This window comes from Panthera onca, chromosome B1 (assembly GCF_046562875.1).
Source record: "Panthera onca isolate mPanOnc1 chromosome B1, mPanOnc1 haplotype 2, whole genome shotgun sequence".
Taxonomy (NCBI): domain Eukaryota; kingdom Metazoa; phylum Chordata; class Mammalia; order Carnivora; family Felidae; genus Panthera; species Panthera onca.
In genome coordinates, this window is record NC_138342.1 from 4,435,703 (window position 1) to 4,457,953 (window position 22,251).

Genomic DNA, 22,251 nt, shown 5'->3' on the forward strand with positions numbered 1-22,251 from the left:
CGTCCCCCACCGCACCCTCACACGGTTCCCCCTTGGCCGGGCCCCCCAGGCTATGCCGAATGCATCCAGCTCCCGCACCAGCCAGGGCTTCTCACGGGGCACCTCTCCCCGCAGGTAGCCCCAACCGTCACACGGCTCGTGTCCCTGCCCTCTCCGGTCTCTGCACAGACATCCCCGCAATCAGGAGAGCAGGAAGGAGGGCCGTCTGCCTCTGCGTTCCCAGTGCCCGGCACGAGGGCACGTAAGACATGCTTGCCGCGTGGCCGCGCGTGCGAATGCACGGCAAGGCCGGCAGGAGGCAGGGTGCGGGGCGTGGGCCTCCAGGCCAGACGGGCGCCCCCGCCACAGGGCACATGGTGCTGCCCTACTGTCAAAGGGCACGGCCCCCGCTGCTTCCCAGCGAGGCCGAAAGCTTCCAGGTCAGCCCCTTAGAGCAGCACACGCTCGTTATCAATCATCAGCCACGCTGGAAGCTTCAGGGGCAGAGGGGAAGGCGGAGGCTGCCTGGTTTTCTGGCTGACCCGCTCCTGAGACCGCACGCCCCCGCCCCCACCCCCACAGGCCGACAGAAGGCGGCTGTGGCGCCACCATCAGCACAAGGCAACTGTGCAGGGATTTAATGCAGTTGTGAGTGGAAGGTCGTTCAAAAGCCTGGTGAACGTTCCTCATCCACTGAGAATTTCTGTATTTGCCACCTCACAATTAAAAAAGCGTCACGCACTGACCATCGCTTACGGCACCTACCTGGGACTGTACTGGTCACCAAGGACCCACAGCTGAGAGTCGGGACGGACTCCTTACTAACACACGAAACTAGACTAAGGCTGTGCAGACGGCCCTTGACACACTAACAAAAGCACGAACTCAGTGTCTGAAAATCACGCTAACTCCCACAGGGATTGGTCTTCCTAGACCCCTGGCCCTGCCTGCTGCCACATCCCTCTCTCCCTCTGGCACTTTCTGGGTGGTCCTCTCGCTGCCCTACTCTGGGCACTCAGCCTCCCTTACCTGTATTCCTGTTAACTCGTCTCTGACTTAACACTCACCCGGTGCAGCACGATGGACATACGCCAAGGCCAGATTTGTGCTCCCATCACCCCGGTGCCCCCCTGGGCACCGAGTACAGACAGCTACTACAGAGAACGAAGCCTCTGGACCACAGGAAGACAGCCTGGACGCAAGCCTGAGCTCGATGGCTAATATGCATGATTCGGACAAAGTACCAAACCTGAATCTTAGAGCTTCCTCATCTGAAAACTTCGGCTGACATCTCACAAGGCTATTGTGGGGCCTATGTACAGAAAAGATCAAGAGCACCTGGTAAATAATAAAAGGGGACCCAGATGTTAGCTGATGCTAAGGCAACAGGCCTTTAATAAATGCGGTTAGGTAAACAAGGCTGCTGAAGCTGAAGCCCTCGCCCGACACTTTGGGACCCAGCGAGCCTCTGGCAAGGAGGGAGGCGAGCTTCGGGGGAGGCGATCTGGGGCTCACAGAATAGAGAGAAGCAACCACCCCGCCTCCCGCCTCCCGCCTCCCGCCTCCCGCCCGGGCGGAGAGGCCGAGCTGCAAAGGGAGGCCAGCGCAGGCGTTCCGAGCGCCGGAGTGCGCGAGGCCTGGTGGCCAGTGAGGGGTGTCGCTGGCTCCGCGTTCGTTACAAAACAACCGGAGACGTGACAGACCCGCGGACGTATAAATGCTAACAGACGGTGCGCGTGCTCCTTCCAGCTCTAACAGGGGAGACCAGACGCTGCAGCCGACAGGGGCCCCCGACACAGGGGCCCGGAGTCTGCCTCGCCCACCCCCTGGAGCGAGCCCCTGGCCTTCACAGTCCTCACCTCGCCCCGGACTTCAGGTCAGGGCTTTCTACAGCTTCCGGGCATGCTCACCCGAGAGGCCCACAGACCAAATGTGCTGCTGCCCCACGTCCCCCACCGCCAGCCCCCTCCGGCCCCACCCTGCTACTCAGCCCTCACAGACTCACTTCAGCGAGCCCCGGCCTCCTCTCCGAAACCTCTCCTCGCCGCTCCCGCATCTACTCCCCCAGCAGCGCCCGAGGCCAGGCACGGACCCCGTCACTCGCAGACCCCTGCAGGAGCCTAGAGCCCCAGTCGGTACCTTCGGCTTTTCAACTGCTCCTCAATTCCCTCTCCGCTCTGATAGAATTGTTGTAAAACACACACCTGGGGGCACCTGGGGGACTCACTCGGTTAAGTGGCAGACTCTCGGTTTCGGCTCAGCCCATGATCTCACGGTTTTGTGAGTTCAAGCCGTGCATCGGGCTCCGTGCTGACGGTGCGGAGCCTGCTTGGGTCTCTCTTTCTCTGCGTCCCTCCCCCACTCCCTCAAAATTAATAAATCAAAAAAAAATTTTTTTAAATAATAAAACACACCTCTGCCGAGATACCCTCCAATTCGCAATCTTTTAAACAACCTTCCCTTCCTGCAGGTTAAACCTGACCTAATTCGGCAGAGCTCCCAAACCTCCCGATGGGCTCCTTCCCTGTCTGCCTCTCCAGCCTCAGCTTACAACCCAGCTGGGTCCCTGTTCCCTCCACCTGCCAGAGATCCTCTTGCCCCAGTACAGGCTGTTCTCTTTCACGGGCTCTGCCCTTGCCCGGCTTCCCCATCTGGGCGTCTTCCTGAAGATCCCCCCCATAGCTGATGATTTCTGCCCCACGATTCACTGGGATCCTGCCCAGATGCGGTCAAAGGTCGGTCCTGCTTTTAGGTATCCGAAGGCCTTTCCCCACATCAAGCTAAGGGCAGGATGTAGTTCTCATCTCTGTGTCTCCAGTGTCTCACAAACGCTGGCTACACGAAAGCCTCTTGGTAAATGTTTTCTGGACTGATACTCATAGTGGAAGAATTGCTCGTAACGAATTAGAAATCTGAACGAAAGAATCAATGACCTACCTTCACACTCTGACGCAGGAAAAAGAGGAGAGTACAAGGCTTTTTCCCACCAAGTCTGTTTTTCTTGACTTCTATTCACTCCTTGAACATCAGTGTTCAATACAGGAAACTGTTGAGGTTAAACGAACACAGAAAAAAGTTTACAAGCTTTCAGGATAAAAGAGAAAATTCAAGCATTATTAACTATGAACTATAAATCCAGGGTTTTTAAATGATGACTATTTTTTTTTTGAAGTAGCCTTCATGCGTCTGACTTCAGCTCAGGTCATGATCTCTCGCTCCATGAGTTCGAGCCCCGCGTCGGGCTCTGTGCTCACAGCTCAGAGCCTGGAGCCTGTTTCAGATTCTGTGTCTCCCTCTCTCTGACCCTCCCCCGTTCATGCTCTGTCTCTGTCTCTCTCTCTCTCTCAAAAATAAATAAATGTTAAAAAAAAAAAAAAATTTAAAGTAGGCTTCATGCCCAGCACAGAGCACAATGTGGAGCCTGAACTCACGACCCTGAGATCGAGACCTGAGCTGAGATCAAGAGTTGGACGCTTATACGACTTGAGCCACCCAGACACCCCAAACTGACAATTATTTGTTTTTGTGTTTTTAATACTATTCTAGACAAGGTGAATTTATTTACTTTAAAGATTCTATTTTTAAGTAATCTCTACACCCATTGTGGGTCTTGAACCCAAGCGCCCCAACAAGGTGAATTTGAAAAGCCAAAGTGTCCGTAGCACATAAAAGAAGTTTTTCTTAAGAAGCATTTATATTGGAAGTGGAATGAAAATCTTTTTAGAGACACAACAAAAACTCTTACGAGGCAGAATATTCCCCATAAACATCCCCAGGTAAGGCAAATTTCTCTATTTTGGAAATGCAGAGAAGTAACAGGGCGGTCCCAAGTCTCCACTGGTGTGCAGTGCTCTGGAGAAAAGGGAGGACCCTCCTCTTCACGTGCACAGGCAGGAGGGAGTCGAAGACGATGCGGGACAGAAAGAAATGGTACAGGCAGAGTTACCAACCTAAACGTCTTTGTAACTCAAGCATCTGCTTTGCTGAGACCAGAGGACGGTGAAACTAAATCCAAATAAAGGACTGTGAATACTGCACGCGTCTTTAGTGTTTTAGAGAACGTTTTGTTATTATGTGTTCAAGGTTGAAACCTGAGCTATTTTAGCAACCAGTGACCATCAATCCTGACAGGATTCTGTTACTCTCTTACACATAAGTTGTTTTATGGGTCTAAGACTTTTTGATTCAATAATGGATTTTTTATTATTTAACTAACAGGAAACACCGCCAAGTCTCATTTTTCGCTTAACCTCGCGGAAACACTCTTAAATGAGAAACTGAAGAACCCAGCGAGGCCAGCGAACCTTCACTAAGTTCTCCCCCAGCTTACTCCAACGCTAGCGGTCAGTACGACTACTTACTAGGCAGAACTCACAGGGGCAGCCTCACGCACATGAAGCCAGCAACAGCCAAGGTCTACAGCGTTCAAGGTAATTAACTGTGTCCAGCACATTAATTCACAGAACCCTAAGATCTTTCTGGAAGGGCCTTGCCTTCGCTCCAAGGCACACCTACTCTATGCCAGATGGCAGCTCACTGCTACCTGGGAGCGACACAGTCGCCCTCACCCCCAGAGCACCACTGAAAGCAGACAGATTTGGAGGCAACAAGTTCCTACCTGCAAAAGAAAACGTCCCAGGCAGCTGTGGAGGGATCGGTGTTGATTCGCACAAGGGCAGCTGTATGGCTCACCGTGAAACCCTGTCTCGAGACCGCGGGGGTGGGGGCCAGGTTAAGAAAGGGAGAAGGAACTCATCGCGGACGGTGGGAGGCGGCTGGAGAGCAAGCCGGAGGGGCCGGCATGAATGGAGAGGAGGCTGGACTAGACTGGAGCAGGACAGGCAGTGAGCTTCTTACGGGCAGGGCCCGTGTCTCATGGATCTGTGCACCTCCGGGCACAAGGCCCACTCAAAGCGGACACTCGATGCCTGCTGGCCTGAAGAAAAGGCGCCACCTGCATGCAGGTCCCTGATCATCTGGTGTGCCATCCTCTGCCTCCCCACCCCGCCCCCCTCTCAGGCTGAAACCACTGTTAAAGTCACCCCAGTTTCTGCTATGCTTTTAGGGTGTTTTCTGCCTCCTCCCCTGAATGTCGATCGAAGGCACAGACTTCTTTGTGCTGTTCCATATGCTACAGCGAACACACATCTGATGAACCTGCGCTATCTTACGACCTCTTTGCACTCCGCTGTCTACAGCTTCTGGGTTGGTCAGCAAAGACGACCATGCTTTGCATAAATAACGTCCACCGTATGCACGGACTCAACTTCTGGTTGGCGGAGAACGGACGAAGGGAAAGTAAGCGAGAACACAGCTGGGCCGGGCCGGGCACCTGTGCCTTAGCTCCGCTCTGCCTCTCCCCCAGACGGCTTCTCATCTGCAAGCCTGTCTTCAAATCACACCTTGGCCGAGAGCCGGCCCCGAGCACCTACTTCTTGGCAAGTCCTCCGGGCACCCCGACGTGCCCTCTCCCTGGCGCAGGCACACCAGTGAACACTATAATCAGTCACATGCTGTCGGTGAATGTCACCGGCAAGGGCAGGGCTCCGTGCGTGTCCCCAGCACCCAGCCCGGCGCCTGGACAGAGTGGGCTCCCGAGAAATATTCAATGAATGAGTGAAACAGTGCAAAAACAGAGAAGACATGTATTTGGGCCAGAAAGCCTGACCAGAAACGTTTCTGGCACCAGATGGGACACTCAAATTCCACTCTTTAGGAGCCGGAAGCTGGGTAGAGGCCCCACCCAGAACTCTCACTGAGCTCCTGGGTCTGGGAGAACAAAGGTGACTGGTGGTCCTGAGGCTACTCCGGGAGGGGTACTGAAAAGTGCCCCCCAGCCACAGTCAGCCCTCAGGTATCCGGGTCACGAGAGGAAAGGAAAGCGAATATAAACGGAGGGACGCAGAGTGTGCACAGAGGACGGGTTCTCCTTTACTGACAGCAAGTGGCAGGCAGCAGGAACCACTCAGGCCCTGTCCCGGACACTGGGGTCAGGGGCACAGGTGGGCCGGGTGCCATGCCCCAAGGGCCAAGGACGCCCCCCCCCCCCCCGTTCATCAGAGCCTCTGACCGCCAGGCGTCCTCTCCTGGCCGGACCACAAACTCCTGGAGACGGCTCGACCCTCTGCTGTTTCTCCGCGCTGCAAAGAGCACGGCACCAAGTTGGCGACCGAGTAAACAACAAGGAGAACATTCGCGCCACAAACTTAGGCACAAACGGACACCCAAGGCACGCTCCGCTGCTCCTCACCTCCGTTCTGTACTTGAGAAGCCACGAACTCACTGCTGGCAGGTGCTCTACGCACGCGAGAAACTCCAAGCCCTTTCGCCTTTGCTCGCGCTGTCCGTTCTGCCCCGAGCGCCCTGCTCCTTTCCCTTCTGCCCGGGGACCCTCGCTGCCGGGAGGGCTCTGCTCTGGGCTCCCACGGCATCCTGTGCTCACCTCCGCCACACCACCCACCGTGTGACCTACGATTACTTTCGCCCAAATGCCCTAAAAGATAAGGAACCGGCTACGCAAATCACAGCACATCTGTCCACACACTGGAACCGAAAAGGAAAGGCGATTATAGTAAAATGCCATTTCTGTGAAAAGAAAAAAAGAAAGAAAAAATCTGTGCGAATGTGTCTTTGCTTCTACGTGCCTAAATATCCTGGAAGAACGTACCAGAACACATGCTCATGGCTGCTGGGGAGGGACCTGTTCACTGTGTGTATCCACCCTCCTGTACCTTCGGAGTTTGAGCCCTATGACTAAAGTGCCTATTTCAATTAAAATAATCTGCTTACAAACTGGTCTTCGTAACAAGACTGAATTCTTCAAGGGCAAGGATGATGTCCTGTTCATCCAGGACATCTACCTCAGCGATAAGCAGGTAACAGGTATTCAAAACATGTTTGCTGAAATTGACTGAACTTTTGAAAAGAATCCACGCTCCTGGGCACCAATGCTATCAGAATTTCTACATTTTAAGTTTTTTGTTTTATTTTGTCATTTCCAAGGAAACTCTGCACCCAACCCAAGGGGCTTGAACTCACCATCACCACCCTGAGATCAAAAGTCGATACTTTGCCACTGAACAAGCCAGGTACCCCTAGAATTCCTACACGTTAGTCCACCCGCTCTGAAAAGGTGGCCTTTGGACAGTGACCTTTACAACGGGGCTCCCAGACTGCCCCCTCTCGGGAAAGGGGGGAAGACGACCCTCGTAGGGACTCCCCTAGACTGACCAGGCAGTGTGACGGTGGAAAGGTATACACTCTGCTCCAAGCCTGGCCCCGTGCTGTCCTGTCAGACCCTCTCCCAACCTCCCCATACCTCAGATCAATCTATGACGGGAGCTCTGACCCCGCTCTACACCCCAGCACCTCCGCCCAGAGGCCGGGCCGAGAGCCGCGGCTACAGGGAGACCAGCAGGCAACCCCGCAAGGCCCTCTGAGGACTTGACTAGAGGCCTTCCAAGACAACCCAGAATGCGGATAACACGTAAATCCATCAACATACTAGAAAGCGAAGGAATATGGCAGTGGTATGATGTAGAATCTCGCTTCTTCCCTCTTTTTCTTTCTTCCCAATCTGGAACCAGGTGAAATACAAAGTACATAAAGGAAAATTCGAGGATAAAAAGCGGGGCAATAAACAGACAGATAAAGGCTGACAACGTTATTGGTTTTCTTTCTTAGCAGCTCGGATTTCAACGTTTCAATGGGATTCAGTTCACACCTACAGGTCTCTGGGCAAGCTAACCAGAGCAGTGACTCTCTGTGGGGCTTCCTCCCATCACGAGCACCCGCGTCCCACCTAGGCACTGACCCCGCAAGGGAGGAAGGCAGAATCTATATCCGTAAGGAGCTCATAACCTAACAAGAAAAAGTACATACATGACTCACGGAAAATGGGAAATGTGGGGCGCCTGGGTGGCTCAGTCGGTTAACTGTCCAACTCGGGGTCAGGTCACGATCTCGTGGCTCGGGAGTCGAGCCCCGCGCTGGGCTCCGTGTTGACGGCCCAGAGCCTGGAGCCTGCTTCCGATTCTGTGTCTTCTCTTGCTCTGCCCCTCCCCTGCTCACACTCTCTCTGTCTCTCTCTCAAAAATAAGCAAGCATTAAAAAAAAAGAAAAGAAAAAAAAAAAAAAAAAAGGAAAATGCAGTAGAAAAAGAGGCACAGGGTGCATGAGAAGTAAGAGAAGGGAGAAATTACTTCCGATGCTGGTGGGGGTGGAGAAGGAGAGAGGGAAGGAATCAGGGAGCGGGTCAAAAGGCGGTGGGGTCTGGAGAGCCTCTTGGTACAGGGGGTACAGGTAGGATTTCGACATAGGAGAGGTGGGTGGAGCGGGCACGGGGACAGATGGCAGGTAGGACATCTAGTGGCTCTCTGGCCACTCGCGGCACGACTTGTAAACACCTCCAACTATCTTTTTAATAAGCTGCTCCTGGAAAAAGGCCAGGCACGGCCAAATAACGGTTGGGAAACAGGCAGATCACTGTGCTTTTTGTGAAACAGGTTATTACCTCAAGTGTGATTTCTAGCGCACTCAATTTAACCTCGAACCACTTCTCAGGAACAAAGGGGATCGTGACTCCCATTCACAAAACGACTACTACTAATGAACCTCGTCTGACAGACTCAACACGCAATCCACACAGCTCGAGGAGTATGTACTTGGTACAAAGCAAGGAACGTCATCGTAGTTCTGCAGAAGCCCTTCTGCCACATCTGGACCGTGGGCTAGTTTTCACGCGTATACCACAATCCACGCGAGAGCACTCGACATAGATGTGGTTTATTTTACATGTGAAACTAAGTTTCAAACTGATCGGCCTCTCGGAGGCCCCTCGGGTGGGCTCGCTCGCTCGCTACTTAAAGAAACCGTCCGCTTCGGCTTCCAAAGAGCAAAGAGCCTTCTGCAGAGTTCGGAGCCACTCCCGATCCGTCGCCTTCCCAGTCTGGAACGCTTGAGGATGAGGTTCTGCCTGACGCACGGTACGTGCACATCAAGACAACACTCGAGAAGCTCCTATCCTGTGATTTAAAAATGTCTTTCCTCTGCAGAAGACGTCTCCTGTCTGGCTCAAATTTATAAACATCAAATCCACTTTAAGTCCTTATGTAAAGTCATGAGAACATAAGTTTTAAGACATTTAAGCCGATTTCCCAATAACTGAACCCTATCCTTCACTGCCCGATACGGCTGTCCTCACATTCAAGTCCGAGCCACAGCTTTCATCACGTACCAACACACGCACACACCTACCTCTTCCAGCTGTCCCGAAGAAACTGGATTATCTTCATAAGCAGGAAACTGACAACCTGCTTTGCAACTGCAAAAATTATTAATTTCTTCCTCGCATTGTGCCATTATTTTACAATTTGCTTCTGAGCTTTCTAAAGCAATTTCCGGAGATTCATTCATGCTACACTCCAAACACTGATTCCGCTTCCCCGCTGGCAGAATCCCGGCTGATTCCTCCTGAGAATCCAGTGATGTCTGAGCGCTCTTTTCCATGCCAGACTTTTTTAACCTGGGAAGGAATTTTCCAGACTCGAGCTCTGATTTTCCATAGTAATGGCCTTCTTTCTCCGCATCTTCTTCCAGTGGCTGGAGATCTGCCTGTGGATCTTCAAACGCATCGGCTTGAGAAGGAATGGGCAGATTTGCTTCCTCTTTCTCAGATTCAAATTCCGACTCACTTCCTCCTCCCGGGGACAGCTCAGATGCAGAAATGGGGCGGAAGTGAGTCCTCGGAGAGATCCGAATAGCCCTGTACTGTGTTCTGTCGACGCCACATATCCTGGGGTGAAACACTTCGCCGTCCGAATCAGAGCACAGGATGGATTTCGGTTTAAAACTCGGGCTGAAAGAGGCAATCCCTTCGGGTTCGAATGAACACTCCACGTGAAGAACTTGTGAGAACGGATTGCTTAAGTCAAAGGAAGAGAAGGAATATTCAAGCCCGGGATCCTCAACCTGAAAGTTACCACAAGCTCCTAGTAAGTCTTCATGGAAGATAAAAGAAAATCCCTTATTTAATCCATTTTCCCCACTCCTCGGCGAATCGTTCTGCTCAAACGACACGAAGGGTTTCCACAACTGCCTGTGACCGGGAGCGAAACTGTTTCCCGGGGTCATGAAGACATCCGTACCTGCTATGGTCACCACGTCAGAAGCTGCACACTGCAGCAGGCTTCCCTTCGTGGGACCGGGCGGGACGACCGCCCACTCCCCGTCACTGCTGAAGGTCTTGAGTTCTCCGTAAACTCCTCCGAGAATGAAAGTGTTCTCTTTGTCCTGGGCCGCGTCCCAAGGTTTCGAGGGCGTAGTGTAGTCGCCACCGTCCACCTTCGACAGCTCCCCAGACACAAAAGCTCTCTTGTCCGGGCTCTCCTTCTGGCCCTCCCACAGACGGTACTCCGACCTCTGCACGGCCTTGCTGGGCTCCCGGAGGGTCTCGGCCTCGGCCTCGGCGTCCCGGCAGCAGCAGCAGTTGGTGACGTCGGTCGGGAACAACTCCTCGTCCGTTCGCTCTACGTCCGCCGCAGCGACAGAACCCCCGTCTGCCATCTTTGTCCAAATGTCTTTAATGACCCCTGAGCTGTAACCGCCTCCACGTGGACCGCTCTCGCCACACCCTCGCGCAGTTTCCAAGGTTTTGGGTTCCGTTTTTTGTTCTAGCTGAATACCGCAGACAGATTCTAGCTTCGATGTTTGTTTGAAGACTAAGGTGGGAATTTCTCCCAACGTTCTACTGTTTTGCTGGCAAGTTTCGTCTTGCAAGAAATCTAGAAGTTCTTCATCTACATAATTTGACGAGACTCTAGGAACCACATAATTCATATCTTCTGCGTTAAACTGCGTGGACTCTTCAAACTGAATATTTAACGTCTCGTTGTCTGAACGCGTCTCTTCCGAATGGGACCATGGGCTACAAGTTCTTGTTGAGAGATTAGAACAGTGTTCGTTTTCTTCAAAGGCACTATTTTTGGTCCATATTAGCAATCTAGACTGTGTTTTCCCAAGCATATTAGCACTAGAATCTGTATTTTCATTCCCCAAGTTGAGTGTTTCAAAAGAAAACGGTAAAACAGAATTACTGCATTGCACTTCAAACACTGAAAAACAAGAGTTTATACCAGATCCTTCATTAATATCTGAAAAGAGCTCCTGATTGCCAGCAAGCAAATGTGGATTGAGCGCCGTGCTGTCCAAGATCGGGGAGAGTCTGATTGGAGAATCCCCCCCAAAACTCTCCCCGTCGGCATCGCCCGAGCTGGATGAACAGCACTCCCAGAACTGAGCCAGATTGCCGAGGTCTTGCAGGAATAAGCCCTCGGCGCCCACGGAGCTGGTAGAATCTGTCCATATTGCACGTTCCCCTTGCAACTCCATTCCATCTAACACTATGCAACATTCTGCCTCAAAATCGGTTTTCTCTTTGCTTTTTTGTCGAATCATATTCAAAATCCGACTTTCTCCTTGCGTGGTTTCTGAGGCACCAGGATCCAACATGGATTGATCAATGTCCACTTCATAGAAGTGTGTTAATTCTGACAGATGAATACCATCCAGATATTTGTTGTCCTCCGGGAGAGGACAGAACGAGGTCCCAGTGAGGTCAACATCCTCATTGATGACCGCAGGCATTTCTACAAAATGACCATCGATGAAAGTACCTGCTGCGAGGTATGTTTTATGCATATTATTGTTGCTGATACAAAGACCGCGCACGGACTCTGACAACTCGTCCGCCGCCTCCGACGGCAGGTCGCTCGCATCCGGTCTGTTTCGGTAGGTGGTCTCTAGCTTGCTTTTCCTGCTCAGAGGAACGAAATACTCGGCAATCGGCTCCGTGTACCACAGCGGCTCCTCCTTGTACTCCCTGTCGTTTCTGCTCTCCAGGGACAGGTCTCTTCCTTCGGCGCTCCCGGGGTCTCTCCTCCCCGGGTCCTTCAGGGGCCTCTTCCCGCGCCGGCACAGCGGCTTGACGGAGCCGCCGCCGCCGCCGCCGCTGCCGCTGCTGCTGCTGCCGGCGGCGTGGACGGCCCGCTCGGCCTTGTCGCCGGGCTTCAGCGACAGCCTGCCCGGCCCGTTCCGCCCTTTCTTGTTCCGAACTTCTCGCGTCTTGTGTCGGACTTTCACGCACTTCACGGAGGCTTTTAGTTCTCCCCGAGGACCGCTCGAACTTGAGCCCGCTTCACTCGAGCCGGAGGACCACGAGCGAGGGCGAATCCGTCCCTCAGGTTTGTGTCGGACCTGCTTTTTGTACAGGGCGGGCTTCTCTTCCGTGGCGCCGTGCCCGAACCTGTCCTCCTTCTCGCTTCTGCTCTTGCTCTGGGCTCTCTCGTGTGCAGTGGTGCCCGCCTCGCGGCTTCTCTCCTTGCTCGCTTCACCTTCGCTGTTGCAGTCTTTGGGGGAGGACGTGTCTGTGCTGGCGGGGGGCGCCGTGGACGACGACGAAGAGCTGGAGTAAGAACAGACTTTAGACCTGTTCCACACGGTCATGATCTCCTGCAGGCAGACCGGCTTCTCGGACAGCGGTGGGAACGCTTCGTAGTACCTGAAACACAGAGGGAAGGCTTCAAGGCGGGCACTCAGACACAGCAGGCGACATCGCCTCCCGTTTTAACAGCCACCACTGACGTCACCCACGAACCATGAACTTTAAAGCCAAAAACGAGCGACACAGCGAAACACGCCTTACGTTTAGTCCCGGGTCTTGAGCAACTTTATGTTCAGCACAGACACGAGCCCTCGAAGGATATTTAGAATATTGGGAAGAGGACGGTTTTCGTCCTTAAGGTCTTAACTGAGAAGTCACAAAGGACAAATACAATGCAGTGGCAAGCAAGTCATCTCTTGGTAAGAAAGAGCTGCATCTGAGTCTCCGCCCACGTGACTTACTATGCTGGTGACTTGAAGCTCATTATCTGCGGTCCGTCCCGTCCGCATTGTCAGCCGTACAAGGGCGGCCACGGGACTTCTCTCCCGAGGCCCTTTGGAGCACGGGGAGGGGAGGAATTTGAAAGCTGGAGCGCACGAGCTCTGAAGCCACGCTCCCCGACTGGGAACCTTGACGCTGCCCTGACTAGCTGTGTGACCTCAGGCATGTGACGGAACGTCTCCGCGGCCTAGGAAACACACGTAATACTTTTACCTGCCTCACAGAGCTGTGAGGAGCAAAGGAATTAATGTACGAGAGGAGCGGGAATATTATGGGACTGTTGTCACCGTTACATTTTCTCAGGAGCCATGCCCGGCATTAAGTCAGACACGGCACGGATGAGGAAGGGTACTCGGGTGTTTGGGAAAGAGGATGCTGGTGCGGCCCAGAACCATTAGGAAAAGTGGGCCACAGCAGAGCCCTGACGTTCCAGAAACGTCGCAGTCTGGGGAGTACCACTTGTGAGGCACAGGAACCTGTGTGCACACGAAACCCGAGGAGGCCAGCGACTACTGGAAATGCAGGGTAGGAAGAGCCACGGAGCCTGCTTCTACAGGGCCTGAAAACAAGGAAGATGACTTTCCAATCTGCCAAGAAGCCGGTAGTCCCGGCAAATCTCAGAGCAAGACGGACTGCCAAAGCAAGAATCTAGAGTCGGGTTGCCTACCAAGGGCACCGTACTCTGGAGGCAACAGTCAAGGTCACTTGTGAGGTGACAAAAGGCCATGTTTTCGAAGGGCCTATGTTTGATTCTCCTTTCCAGTCTCTACCAGAGCTGTCTAATGGGAATACATCGTGAACCTCACAGAGAATTTTTAACCTCCTCGGAGTCACATTAAAAGTGCAAGAAAACACAGGTGAAAGGGAATCCAATGATGTAGTTTAACCAAATATATCCACAACATCATCCTTGCAACATATAATTGGTATTTTAAAATATTAATGTAATATTTTACATTCCTTTTTATACCAAATTTTGAAATCTCGTGAGAGTTCTACATTTACAGCACATCTCAATTTGAAGTGGCCACATTTCAAGTGCTAAACAGCCACACGTGACTTACGGCGGCCACACTGGACAGCAAGCACCTGTCCACATCAACCAATAAAAGCTATTTTCACCTGAAGTTCTAGAAGTTCGTAAGATTCAAATAAACTGTACAATAAGCAAGTTCTGCTTATAAAGCAGCTGACTTTACCAGCCATCTACAAACAAAGGACTCAGAGCACCTTCAGGAAACAAGCTTGACAAGGTCAATGACTTGCCCACACTTCTTTGTACGCAGCAGTGGAACCCCGCTTTCCCTGCGTGCGGAACAAGGGCGAGCCCACTTTCTCACAGCCGTCTCCGGGGACTGGTGTGACAGCACACTGGGTGGACAGTCAGTAACAACCGTGTTTCTTTCGCTCACCCAGTTCCCAAATCCTGATTCAGTACGTACGACAAGGACAGGACCGTCTCATTCACCTCTGACTCCTCAGTGTCACGCACACAAGAAGTGCTCAACACATGTTTCCTGGATTATAAAATGGGAGACTGAATACAAGGCAACGAACAAAACCGGTAAAGCACACAGCAGTTATTAGTCGGATTTTTAACCATGCACATTTTGTTAATGAATACAATCTTACATACATTTCCACTTGATCCTTTGCTGTAGGGGATAATTCTGCCTCTGGAGAGGGAGACCCCTCTAACTTTTTGTGAATCTTCTCTTCTGTTATGAAACAAAAATTCAGAAAGATTGGTCTTGTATCTAGTTAACAAATGATTTTTTTTTTTTTTTTTTTAAGTTTCTCAAGGAACTTTAGTCGGAAATCATATAGGCTTAGTGGCTTGAAAAGAACTCTATACGCCATTTGTCTTCTTATGCAATAAAGATCTACTTCTTCACAGCACCAGAGGGAATTCTCTAGCTTCACCATACTGATGGGGGGCTGAGGGGTGAGAGCTGTTCGCCTCATCACTGACAGAGGGCTCTAGAGGCACCTGACTGACAGACTGACATCCCCTATTAATTACAGCAGAAGGAGAGAGACCATGTTTAATTCCAGAAATTATTTTCTCGCTCAATTCCCCACTCATGGACTTTGTACTGACTCCTCTCAACCGATACGAATCTGTTAAGAAAATCCATTACGATCAGCTCTCTTACAACATCTCTGAGCAAGGGCTGTGTTTCAATAAAACTGAAGCAAAGGGCTATACTCTCAGCTTAGCTCATGGTACCTACTGCCTTAGGTTAAAAACAAATAAACTGTGCCCTTGGAAGGAAGGCTCAAGGGTCACTGGGCGGCAAAATGGCCATGAAGAGGGCAAGAAAAACAAAGACCCTTAACTTTAACACATAGCTTTCACTCCAAGGGCTTGCAGAAAAGTTGGCCCGAGAAGCCGTGAGGATTCACGAGTCGAAAAGACTTTAACGAGCTTCAAAGACTGCCCTTCCAAAAAACCTCCAAGAGTCAAGGCAGAAATTCCCGTCAAATCTGAAATAATCAGTGTCAACACCCTCGGAGGCCTTGATGTCAACGGGCAGATATTCACGGGGGACAAGGATGGGAAGGAGGAAATATCGCTCCCGATCCCGAGCCCTGGGTTTTGATGTGAACATGACACCAAACATCCCCCCCATCGTGAGGGTGCCCGTGGATTAAGTGACTCCTCTGAGAGCAGGGACCTATCGACCAGGGACCGCTAAGGGTGACCCAGAAGCCACTAAGAGCCGAAGACACAGCATGACGCTGCCATGGAGACGCGATGAACACAAAGACTTTCCTCTTCTTGTCTGTCTCTGGCCGATCCTAGGGTGTCCCCAACCATCTCCCTTGGCGCCCGCGGCCCTGGTGCGAACGGCCTACTGTGTGCAGGTCCTCCAGGGGCTACGCTCACCTTGCTTACTCTGCAGGTCTTTCAGTCTGGAGCAGAGCTCCTCCACCAGAGTCTCGATACCAGAGCTCTGCGTGAGAACAAAACACACATTAGTTTACTGCCAGGTATATAAAAAATCAGGTATCTGTACACCCTTGCTTTAACATAAAGGTCTTACAAATCTTCCACGTTCCAAATGAAATGCGTTATCAATACGTAAACAACACAAGAGTTGAAAAGCTACAGGTTTGCTGATCCAATTTAGTACACATATTTTACTAGTAAAGTATACTCAACGGCACCTGCTGATAAAATGTGAAAGTATGAATGTACCGCCCAGAATGGCTGGTCTTCCCAGGGCTATGGCATGTCACCCACGGTGCAGCCTACGGACCTAAACACTCATCCTACGGCCAACGGTCACCATCAAAAACAATATTCGATATCTGCGTGAGGAAATCTTGTACCGGACTCAGTACAAAGAGAAGGGGAAAAGTCACAAACATCGCGTGCAGCTCCTCTGGGAGCTCACGGTCTAGAGAAAACAAGGCAATTGTGTTCTTTTCTCCAGTGAACACTGACGACTGAAACAAGAAAGCACTCAGAGCCACGGCCCTGAGCGAGTGTGAGAGCTTTGTCTTCTCTTAAAGGTCACGAGTAGGGCACAGAAGAGCCTGAAACTGGGAGGGTGACAAGAAGAGCCAAAGCTCCCGGAGGGACAGATGCTGGAAACACGCACAAACAAATAATCGTTTGCTACAAAGACTTTGAAACTTGAAAGTTTTTCTGTTTCTCACAGGAAGAAAGAAAAGTCCTTCACAGAGTACGAAAAGGGAAGACGAATTTCCAAGGACCTTTACTCAGTGGTCGGAGGTCCTATTTAAACCGGAACGGAGTCTCTCTCCGGTGGGCGCGATCCGGACAGGTGCACAGGACTCCGCTCCACCCGCCGCCCTCATGGGGCCTTGAGGGGCTAAAAATAGAACTGTTCCCCATTCACTGAACTCAAAATGACTCAGCACAAGTATTACAGACATCCTAAACAAGAAACCACACAGTTCCAGTCTGAACAGCAGGAAACGGCGCAGTGAAAATGGTTAATTGTAGACGCTGCCAGTTACACTCTACCCCTGACATATCACCACTTTTAGTAGGGACGCAGGACAGAGGGCGACAGGCAATGGGCCACAGAAGGGCTGTCCCTCCCTTAAAAACACCCCTAAGACCCGTGGCAAATGTTAGTCACAAACACTGCTCTGACCACATAATTCCATCAGGAAGACTCTGCTTACCATAACGTTCAAGGTGTGATGAATATGGCTGTTTTAGTCCATTTCCTCCAGACCACGAACCTAACACCGGTGTCAGCTGACCCGCTGCTCGCTGCACGCTGTTCTCTACAGCGAGCTATGTCACTGTGTTTCTAAACCTAGCGCCAGTCTCCAGTGCCGAGGGCCGAGCCTCTCGGGATCACCATTCAACTTCGCTCAGGTCCCTGCGACGGCCGGCCATTTAATATTCTACACGGAACGATCATCCTCACTAGTGACTACACGGTATTTCTTTTTTATGCTTTGTTTTGGAAATTACCTCCACACATCTGTGAAGTTTACTCGCTCTGGACAGCAAGGCAGCTTGAAGTATACGCATCTGCTCTCCTAGCCACGTGGCAACGAAACGGGGAGCTTACTCCCGAACGCGGCTACGAGCACGCTCCACCCCCCAGGCTCTGTCCTCTTTCCCCGACTACTGCGGCATCCCACTTAGGTGAAAAATAATCATCAGATCGCTGGGCTAGGCCTGAAAACTGAGGAACAGAAAGGGCCACCAAAAGCAGCCTCGTCCCCGGTCGTCTCCCGGCAGGTACTGTTCAGCGTTCACCTGGAGCCGGTGGCGAGAAATTCTGCGTACTTTCCCGACGATGATATGAGCTGTCAGATGTTTTACCAGTACACCACGTCCACGAGGGCACTCAAGGGTACTTGAGAGCCTGTGGTGTCCGAAGAAATAAAGTAAACGAGACCGGTCTTAGTGACGGCTGTAAGGGAGAACACGCTGTAGGTGCCCAAGGTGCCACCGTTCCCACCGAGCTCACACACTGCTGTTCCTAACTGCACTGCCTACAGGGATGGCCCAGGATCCCAGGAGCGTGTTTGAAAAGGCCCCCCCGCACAGTGAGGGCAGCTAAAATTCAAGTACCGGAACTCCAAATCTGGAAACTGGTGATGCCCACGTGGGGACTGGCAAGTTTCTGAATGCACGACCATTCACTGCTTTATCACTGGCTCAGCCAACGGTCACGAGCAGGGTCGGTCGTGAGCACACCTGGGCTGGGCGTGACCCACGGACAGGCAGGACCCTGTCCTCTGAGGGTGTACACTGTAGTAACGCCTACTTCTAAGAAACGGGCTCCCACGTCCCACCGGCCTGGGTCTGAATTCGCACCCCGCCACACGCGCACCGGGCAGCAGGGCCCATGTGCTGCTTTACCTGTGACCCTGAGACCACACTTTCCCCCTCAAGAGGCTCGAGGCCCAACGAGGATGACATACACCTGAGGCCCCATCGGAATGCCCGTCACATCAGTCATCTAAACGTCAATGCCACTTCTAGATTTTGTTGATGTTTTTCATTATCCAGAATCTCCCTATTGGATTCCCAATTTCTAAAATGCCTTTAAATTCTGCTCTGGGGGCACCTGGGTGGCTCAGTAGGTTAACTGTCCGACTTCGGCTCAGATCGTGATCTCACGATGCATGAGTCTGAGCCCCGCATCGGACTCTGTGCTGACAGTTCGCAGCCTAGAGCCTGCTTCCGATTCTGCGTCTCCCTCTCTCTCTCTGTCCCTCCCCTGCTTGTGCTCTCTCAAAAATAAACAAACATTAATAAATAAATAAATTTTGCTCTGATTGGAGTTTGAGGTTGGAGGAGTAAGAAAGATAATTAACCTGACCCAGAGAACCCCAAGTCCTCTGGATTCTGCCCGGGCAGGGGGCCCCCACATGGCCATGCCCTCTCACAGAAGCTCGGGGTAAAGCTAAAGGCCCGGGCTTTCCATGGAGACCCAGCCTCGGTCAGACTCCGCAGCTACTGTCCCGCTGCTTCCGGCAAATTCTCTCGTTGGTTCCCATCTTCAGGACGTCTCCGCCCTCTCCACGCCAGCCATCCTCCTCATCACCAACATAAAGGAAACACAGTCAATCGCACACACTCCCCCACCCCGTTCTCTCTCCTCTCCACGTCCAGAGGTTTCTGTCGCCATTCTAACCAACTCAAAGGTTCACCTTTTATGGACAGATGGTTTGAACTGGGAATTTCCTAACTGCTGGACAGACACTCCCACCCCAGGCCTGCGGTCACTAACCAATATGACACTCGGGGACCTCGAGCTGCCCGGTCCGCTCACGGTGATGTGAGAGTCAAAACAGGTCTGGGTTTGAACACCATCCCAGGGCTCGCCCCGGGACGCTCCCTAAATCGTTCACCCACCACAGACTCGCTTTCCACACCCGGAAAATGGTGTGGAAAATTCCGCGGGGGATTTCCTCCGCTCCACCTTCCAACCCTTGTGCTATCACATTCAGAACGTGAGGAGGTCATCCAGTCCCCTGAACGTCTCTTCCTCATCCTCAAGGCTGCGGCAGCTGGACGGCGATTCGGACAATGCGCCGGCTTTCATTCACTCCTGCGTCTCCATTAAGGTATCTCACACCCTCCCTCCCGGGAGCCCGGTGTCCCCGCCTGCCTCCATCCCCACCAGGATGGAAAAGTGTAGCACTCTGTGCCCCCAGGAACCGTGTCTGCAGGCACGCAGCCCCAGCGCCGGCCCCACCCACGGTGGGGCGCCAGCCGGGGCCCCCCCACCCCTACCCTCTTGGAATGCTAACTCCTGGCCCCCTGCACGTACAGACCTACGCTGGCCGTGCGGCCGTCACAGCCAGCCTCCCCGCCGAGAGGCCAGACAAGCGAGGAGAGCAGCCTGGATCTTCCGCTCCCAGGGCCACTGGACTGCAGCAGCGTGAGACCCCACACGAGACCAGCCACGGAAGAACCTCCCAGCTGAGCCCTGGCGCACCCACACGACTGGGAGGAAGCCAGACGGCTAGTGTAAGTCACCCAGCTGTGGGGTATTTTGTCAGGCGGAAGCAACCCAGGTACAGACGGCCGACGCTCCTCCGCTCAGACCCACCCTGCATGGGCACGGAGCTCTTTTACAATTTTTCAGATCTCGGGTTTTAATTTCTAAAGCAGAGTTGGAAGATTCGTGGGAGGAAACCCAACTAGATACCGAGGCAGGATTACTGGTGACGATTCACTGTGAAGGACCACTTTCATTTTAAAAACCTTTTTAAAATTTAGAACTAAGTTCACGTTAAGCCAGTAAACAAAAGAGCACCAGGGGAGACCAGGGAGAACGCACACCAGCGTTCACGAGCTCACGCCTTTGGCAGCCAGGGAAGTTAGAGGAACAGGTGAGGCGGTCGGGCACAGCACAACAGGAAGTGGTGGGTGAGGCGTGGGCTGTGCGGAACAAACATCCCTGGCCTACGGCCGAAGATTTGAAAAACATTAAAAACCCAAACAAATGAAAAGCTGTTTCTGCCACGGCACCTGCATGAGGGCCGTGATTCCCGCCCTCGAGCACAGGAAGAGCTACAAAAATCTACCCGCTGGCTGCCTCCAGCTCTCACGTCCCATCTGCTCTCTAGAATACGATGTGAGAGAAGAGAGACAGCCACTGGATAAATATCGTCACATACCCGTCACGTGCCAGGGAGGACAAGATCTACATCTTCTTAGAACGACGGGCAAAAGACAGTTCTTTGTCAGAAAGTAGAGAATGTCAGCCTCTGTTGAGAGTAACGATCAAACAGATTAATCGAGCCTTAGAAAGAAGTTCACTGTGCTCTGTATCATCTTTAGCGGGGCAACGGGACGCCAGGAGTGCGTGATCCGGGTGCGTCAGGCGCGCCGTCCCGTGTCAACGCCAGACAAGTCATTGGACTTCTCTGGGCCCCCATCTCACTGTCTACGAAGCAAGAACGCTTCAGCTGGAGCAAAGCTCTTCAGCCCTCCTGTTCCATCGCCACACCTCGTTTGCTTAGGCAGACCCTGTGCGTAGCAAAATGTTCTGTTGCTTACTTTCCTTTGGAAACGGCAGTTTCTTTTCCCTTCAGACACCCACGCTCCTCCGGTAGCAACTAGACTTGCTGAAGGAAATTCAGGCACAGAGGCTTGTTGGGCTCTGGGTCAAATGTCCAGATACGCCATTCCTCACACCTCACGGTTCAATTAACAAGAGTAGCCCAGTTCCTCAACACAGAATTTAACAGTTATTTTTAATCCAGAAAGCACGATCTCTTAAAGAAGCCAAGAGTGGGCACATAAGGAAAGAATGCACGTAACAACAGGTTAGTGTATCTTTCTGGTTAGTCCCGTAGCTTTCACCAAATAAAAGCCCGTGATGGTAAAACAGTTAAAACACCCTGACTCTAATCCAGCAATCTGACATCCACATATCAACTCCAGAAAAGCCCTGTGTGCGCATGAGGGCACACGTACGCAGAGTGCTCCCCGGACAAGCCTTGCGTGTGCACAAGGACACGTGTACAGAGTGCTCCCCGGACGGCCTCTAGAAAAGCCCTGCGTGTGCAGGAGGACATGTGTACAGAGTGCTCCCTACTGTACTCTTTATTAACAGTCAAAAATGGGACAGAATCGAAAGGTCCGTTGCCAGAAGAATAAACAGCTATATGGTCTTACAATGGGCAACTGTTTAGCAGTGAAAAGGAGTTAATCGCATTATCAAACACAGATAAAACTTCAAAAATGTTGACTAAAAGAAGTTGCAAAATATGTGGAGTGGTTCCGCTCTCATAAAGTTAACATGTGAAAGTCTCCCACTGGTGTGCTCCCGAAGCAGTGTTTAGTGAAAGTATACAGATATGCACGGGAAGGACAAGTCCACGTTCAGGACAGCGGGAGCACCTGAGAGAGACGGACTAACGCGCCATCGGGAAAGAGCGCAGCGGGGGGAGGGGGGGCTTTGCTTGTAAGAACTTACTTCTGAAGCCAGGCACACGGCTATTCAACGCTCCGTATTCTCTGTACCTTCCCCCGTCTGCCTCCGCACCCTCGCGCACTCGGTCCTTTTTACGTCCCACGCCACAGCACCTCACATGCCTCTGTTTTGCCCTCTCACTCCCCTCAGCCACAGATTTTATAGCAGCTGTTCCCCCTTTCTTGCCTTTCTCTTCCCCTTACTTCTTGACATTTAAAAGTCAGGAATTTCCTGCAGAAACCATAATTTCCCACCTTTCCTAAAGCGAGCTCAGAAGTTCTGGCCCCATCAGGACCACATCTGCCATGGCCGCAACCAGCTAGTGCGGGGCTGGGCCGGTGCCCCACAGGCCTCACCGCACCTTACTGTCTTCCTTATGCAACTTCCCACCTGGCCCCAGAG

General features: G+C 52.2%; 1 protein-coding gene across 19 annotated transcripts in view; it reads right to left on the reverse strand.

The window, feature by feature from the left end:
* KIAA0232 (KIAA0232 ortholog) overlaps window positions 1-22,251 on the reverse strand; it is an 86,384-nt gene that overhangs the window by 6,499 nt on the left and 57,634 nt on the right. For 14 of the 19 annotated variants that reach the window (XM_078446292.2, XM_078446286.2, XM_078446287.2 and 11 more), the window contains 6 exons: window positions 15,810-15,876; window positions 14,556-14,637; window positions 14,332-14,436; window positions 9,235-12,535; window positions 7,484-7,555; window positions 2,917-3,025 (listed from right to left, as the gene is read on the reverse strand). In XM_078446292.2, coding sequence (XP_078302418.2) covers window positions 2,917-3,025; window positions 7,484-7,555; window positions 9,235-12,535; window positions 14,332-14,436; window positions 14,556-14,637; window positions 15,810-15,876 — 3,736 coding nt within the window. Of the gene's footprint in view, window positions 1-2,916; window positions 3,026-4,597; window positions 6,565-7,483; window positions 7,556-9,234; window positions 12,536-14,331; window positions 14,437-14,555; window positions 14,638-15,809; window positions 15,877-22,251 lie in introns of those variants that run through there. The other 5 variants (XR_013555346.2, XM_078446290.2, XM_078446289.2 and 2 more) reach the window with 5 other exon arrangements.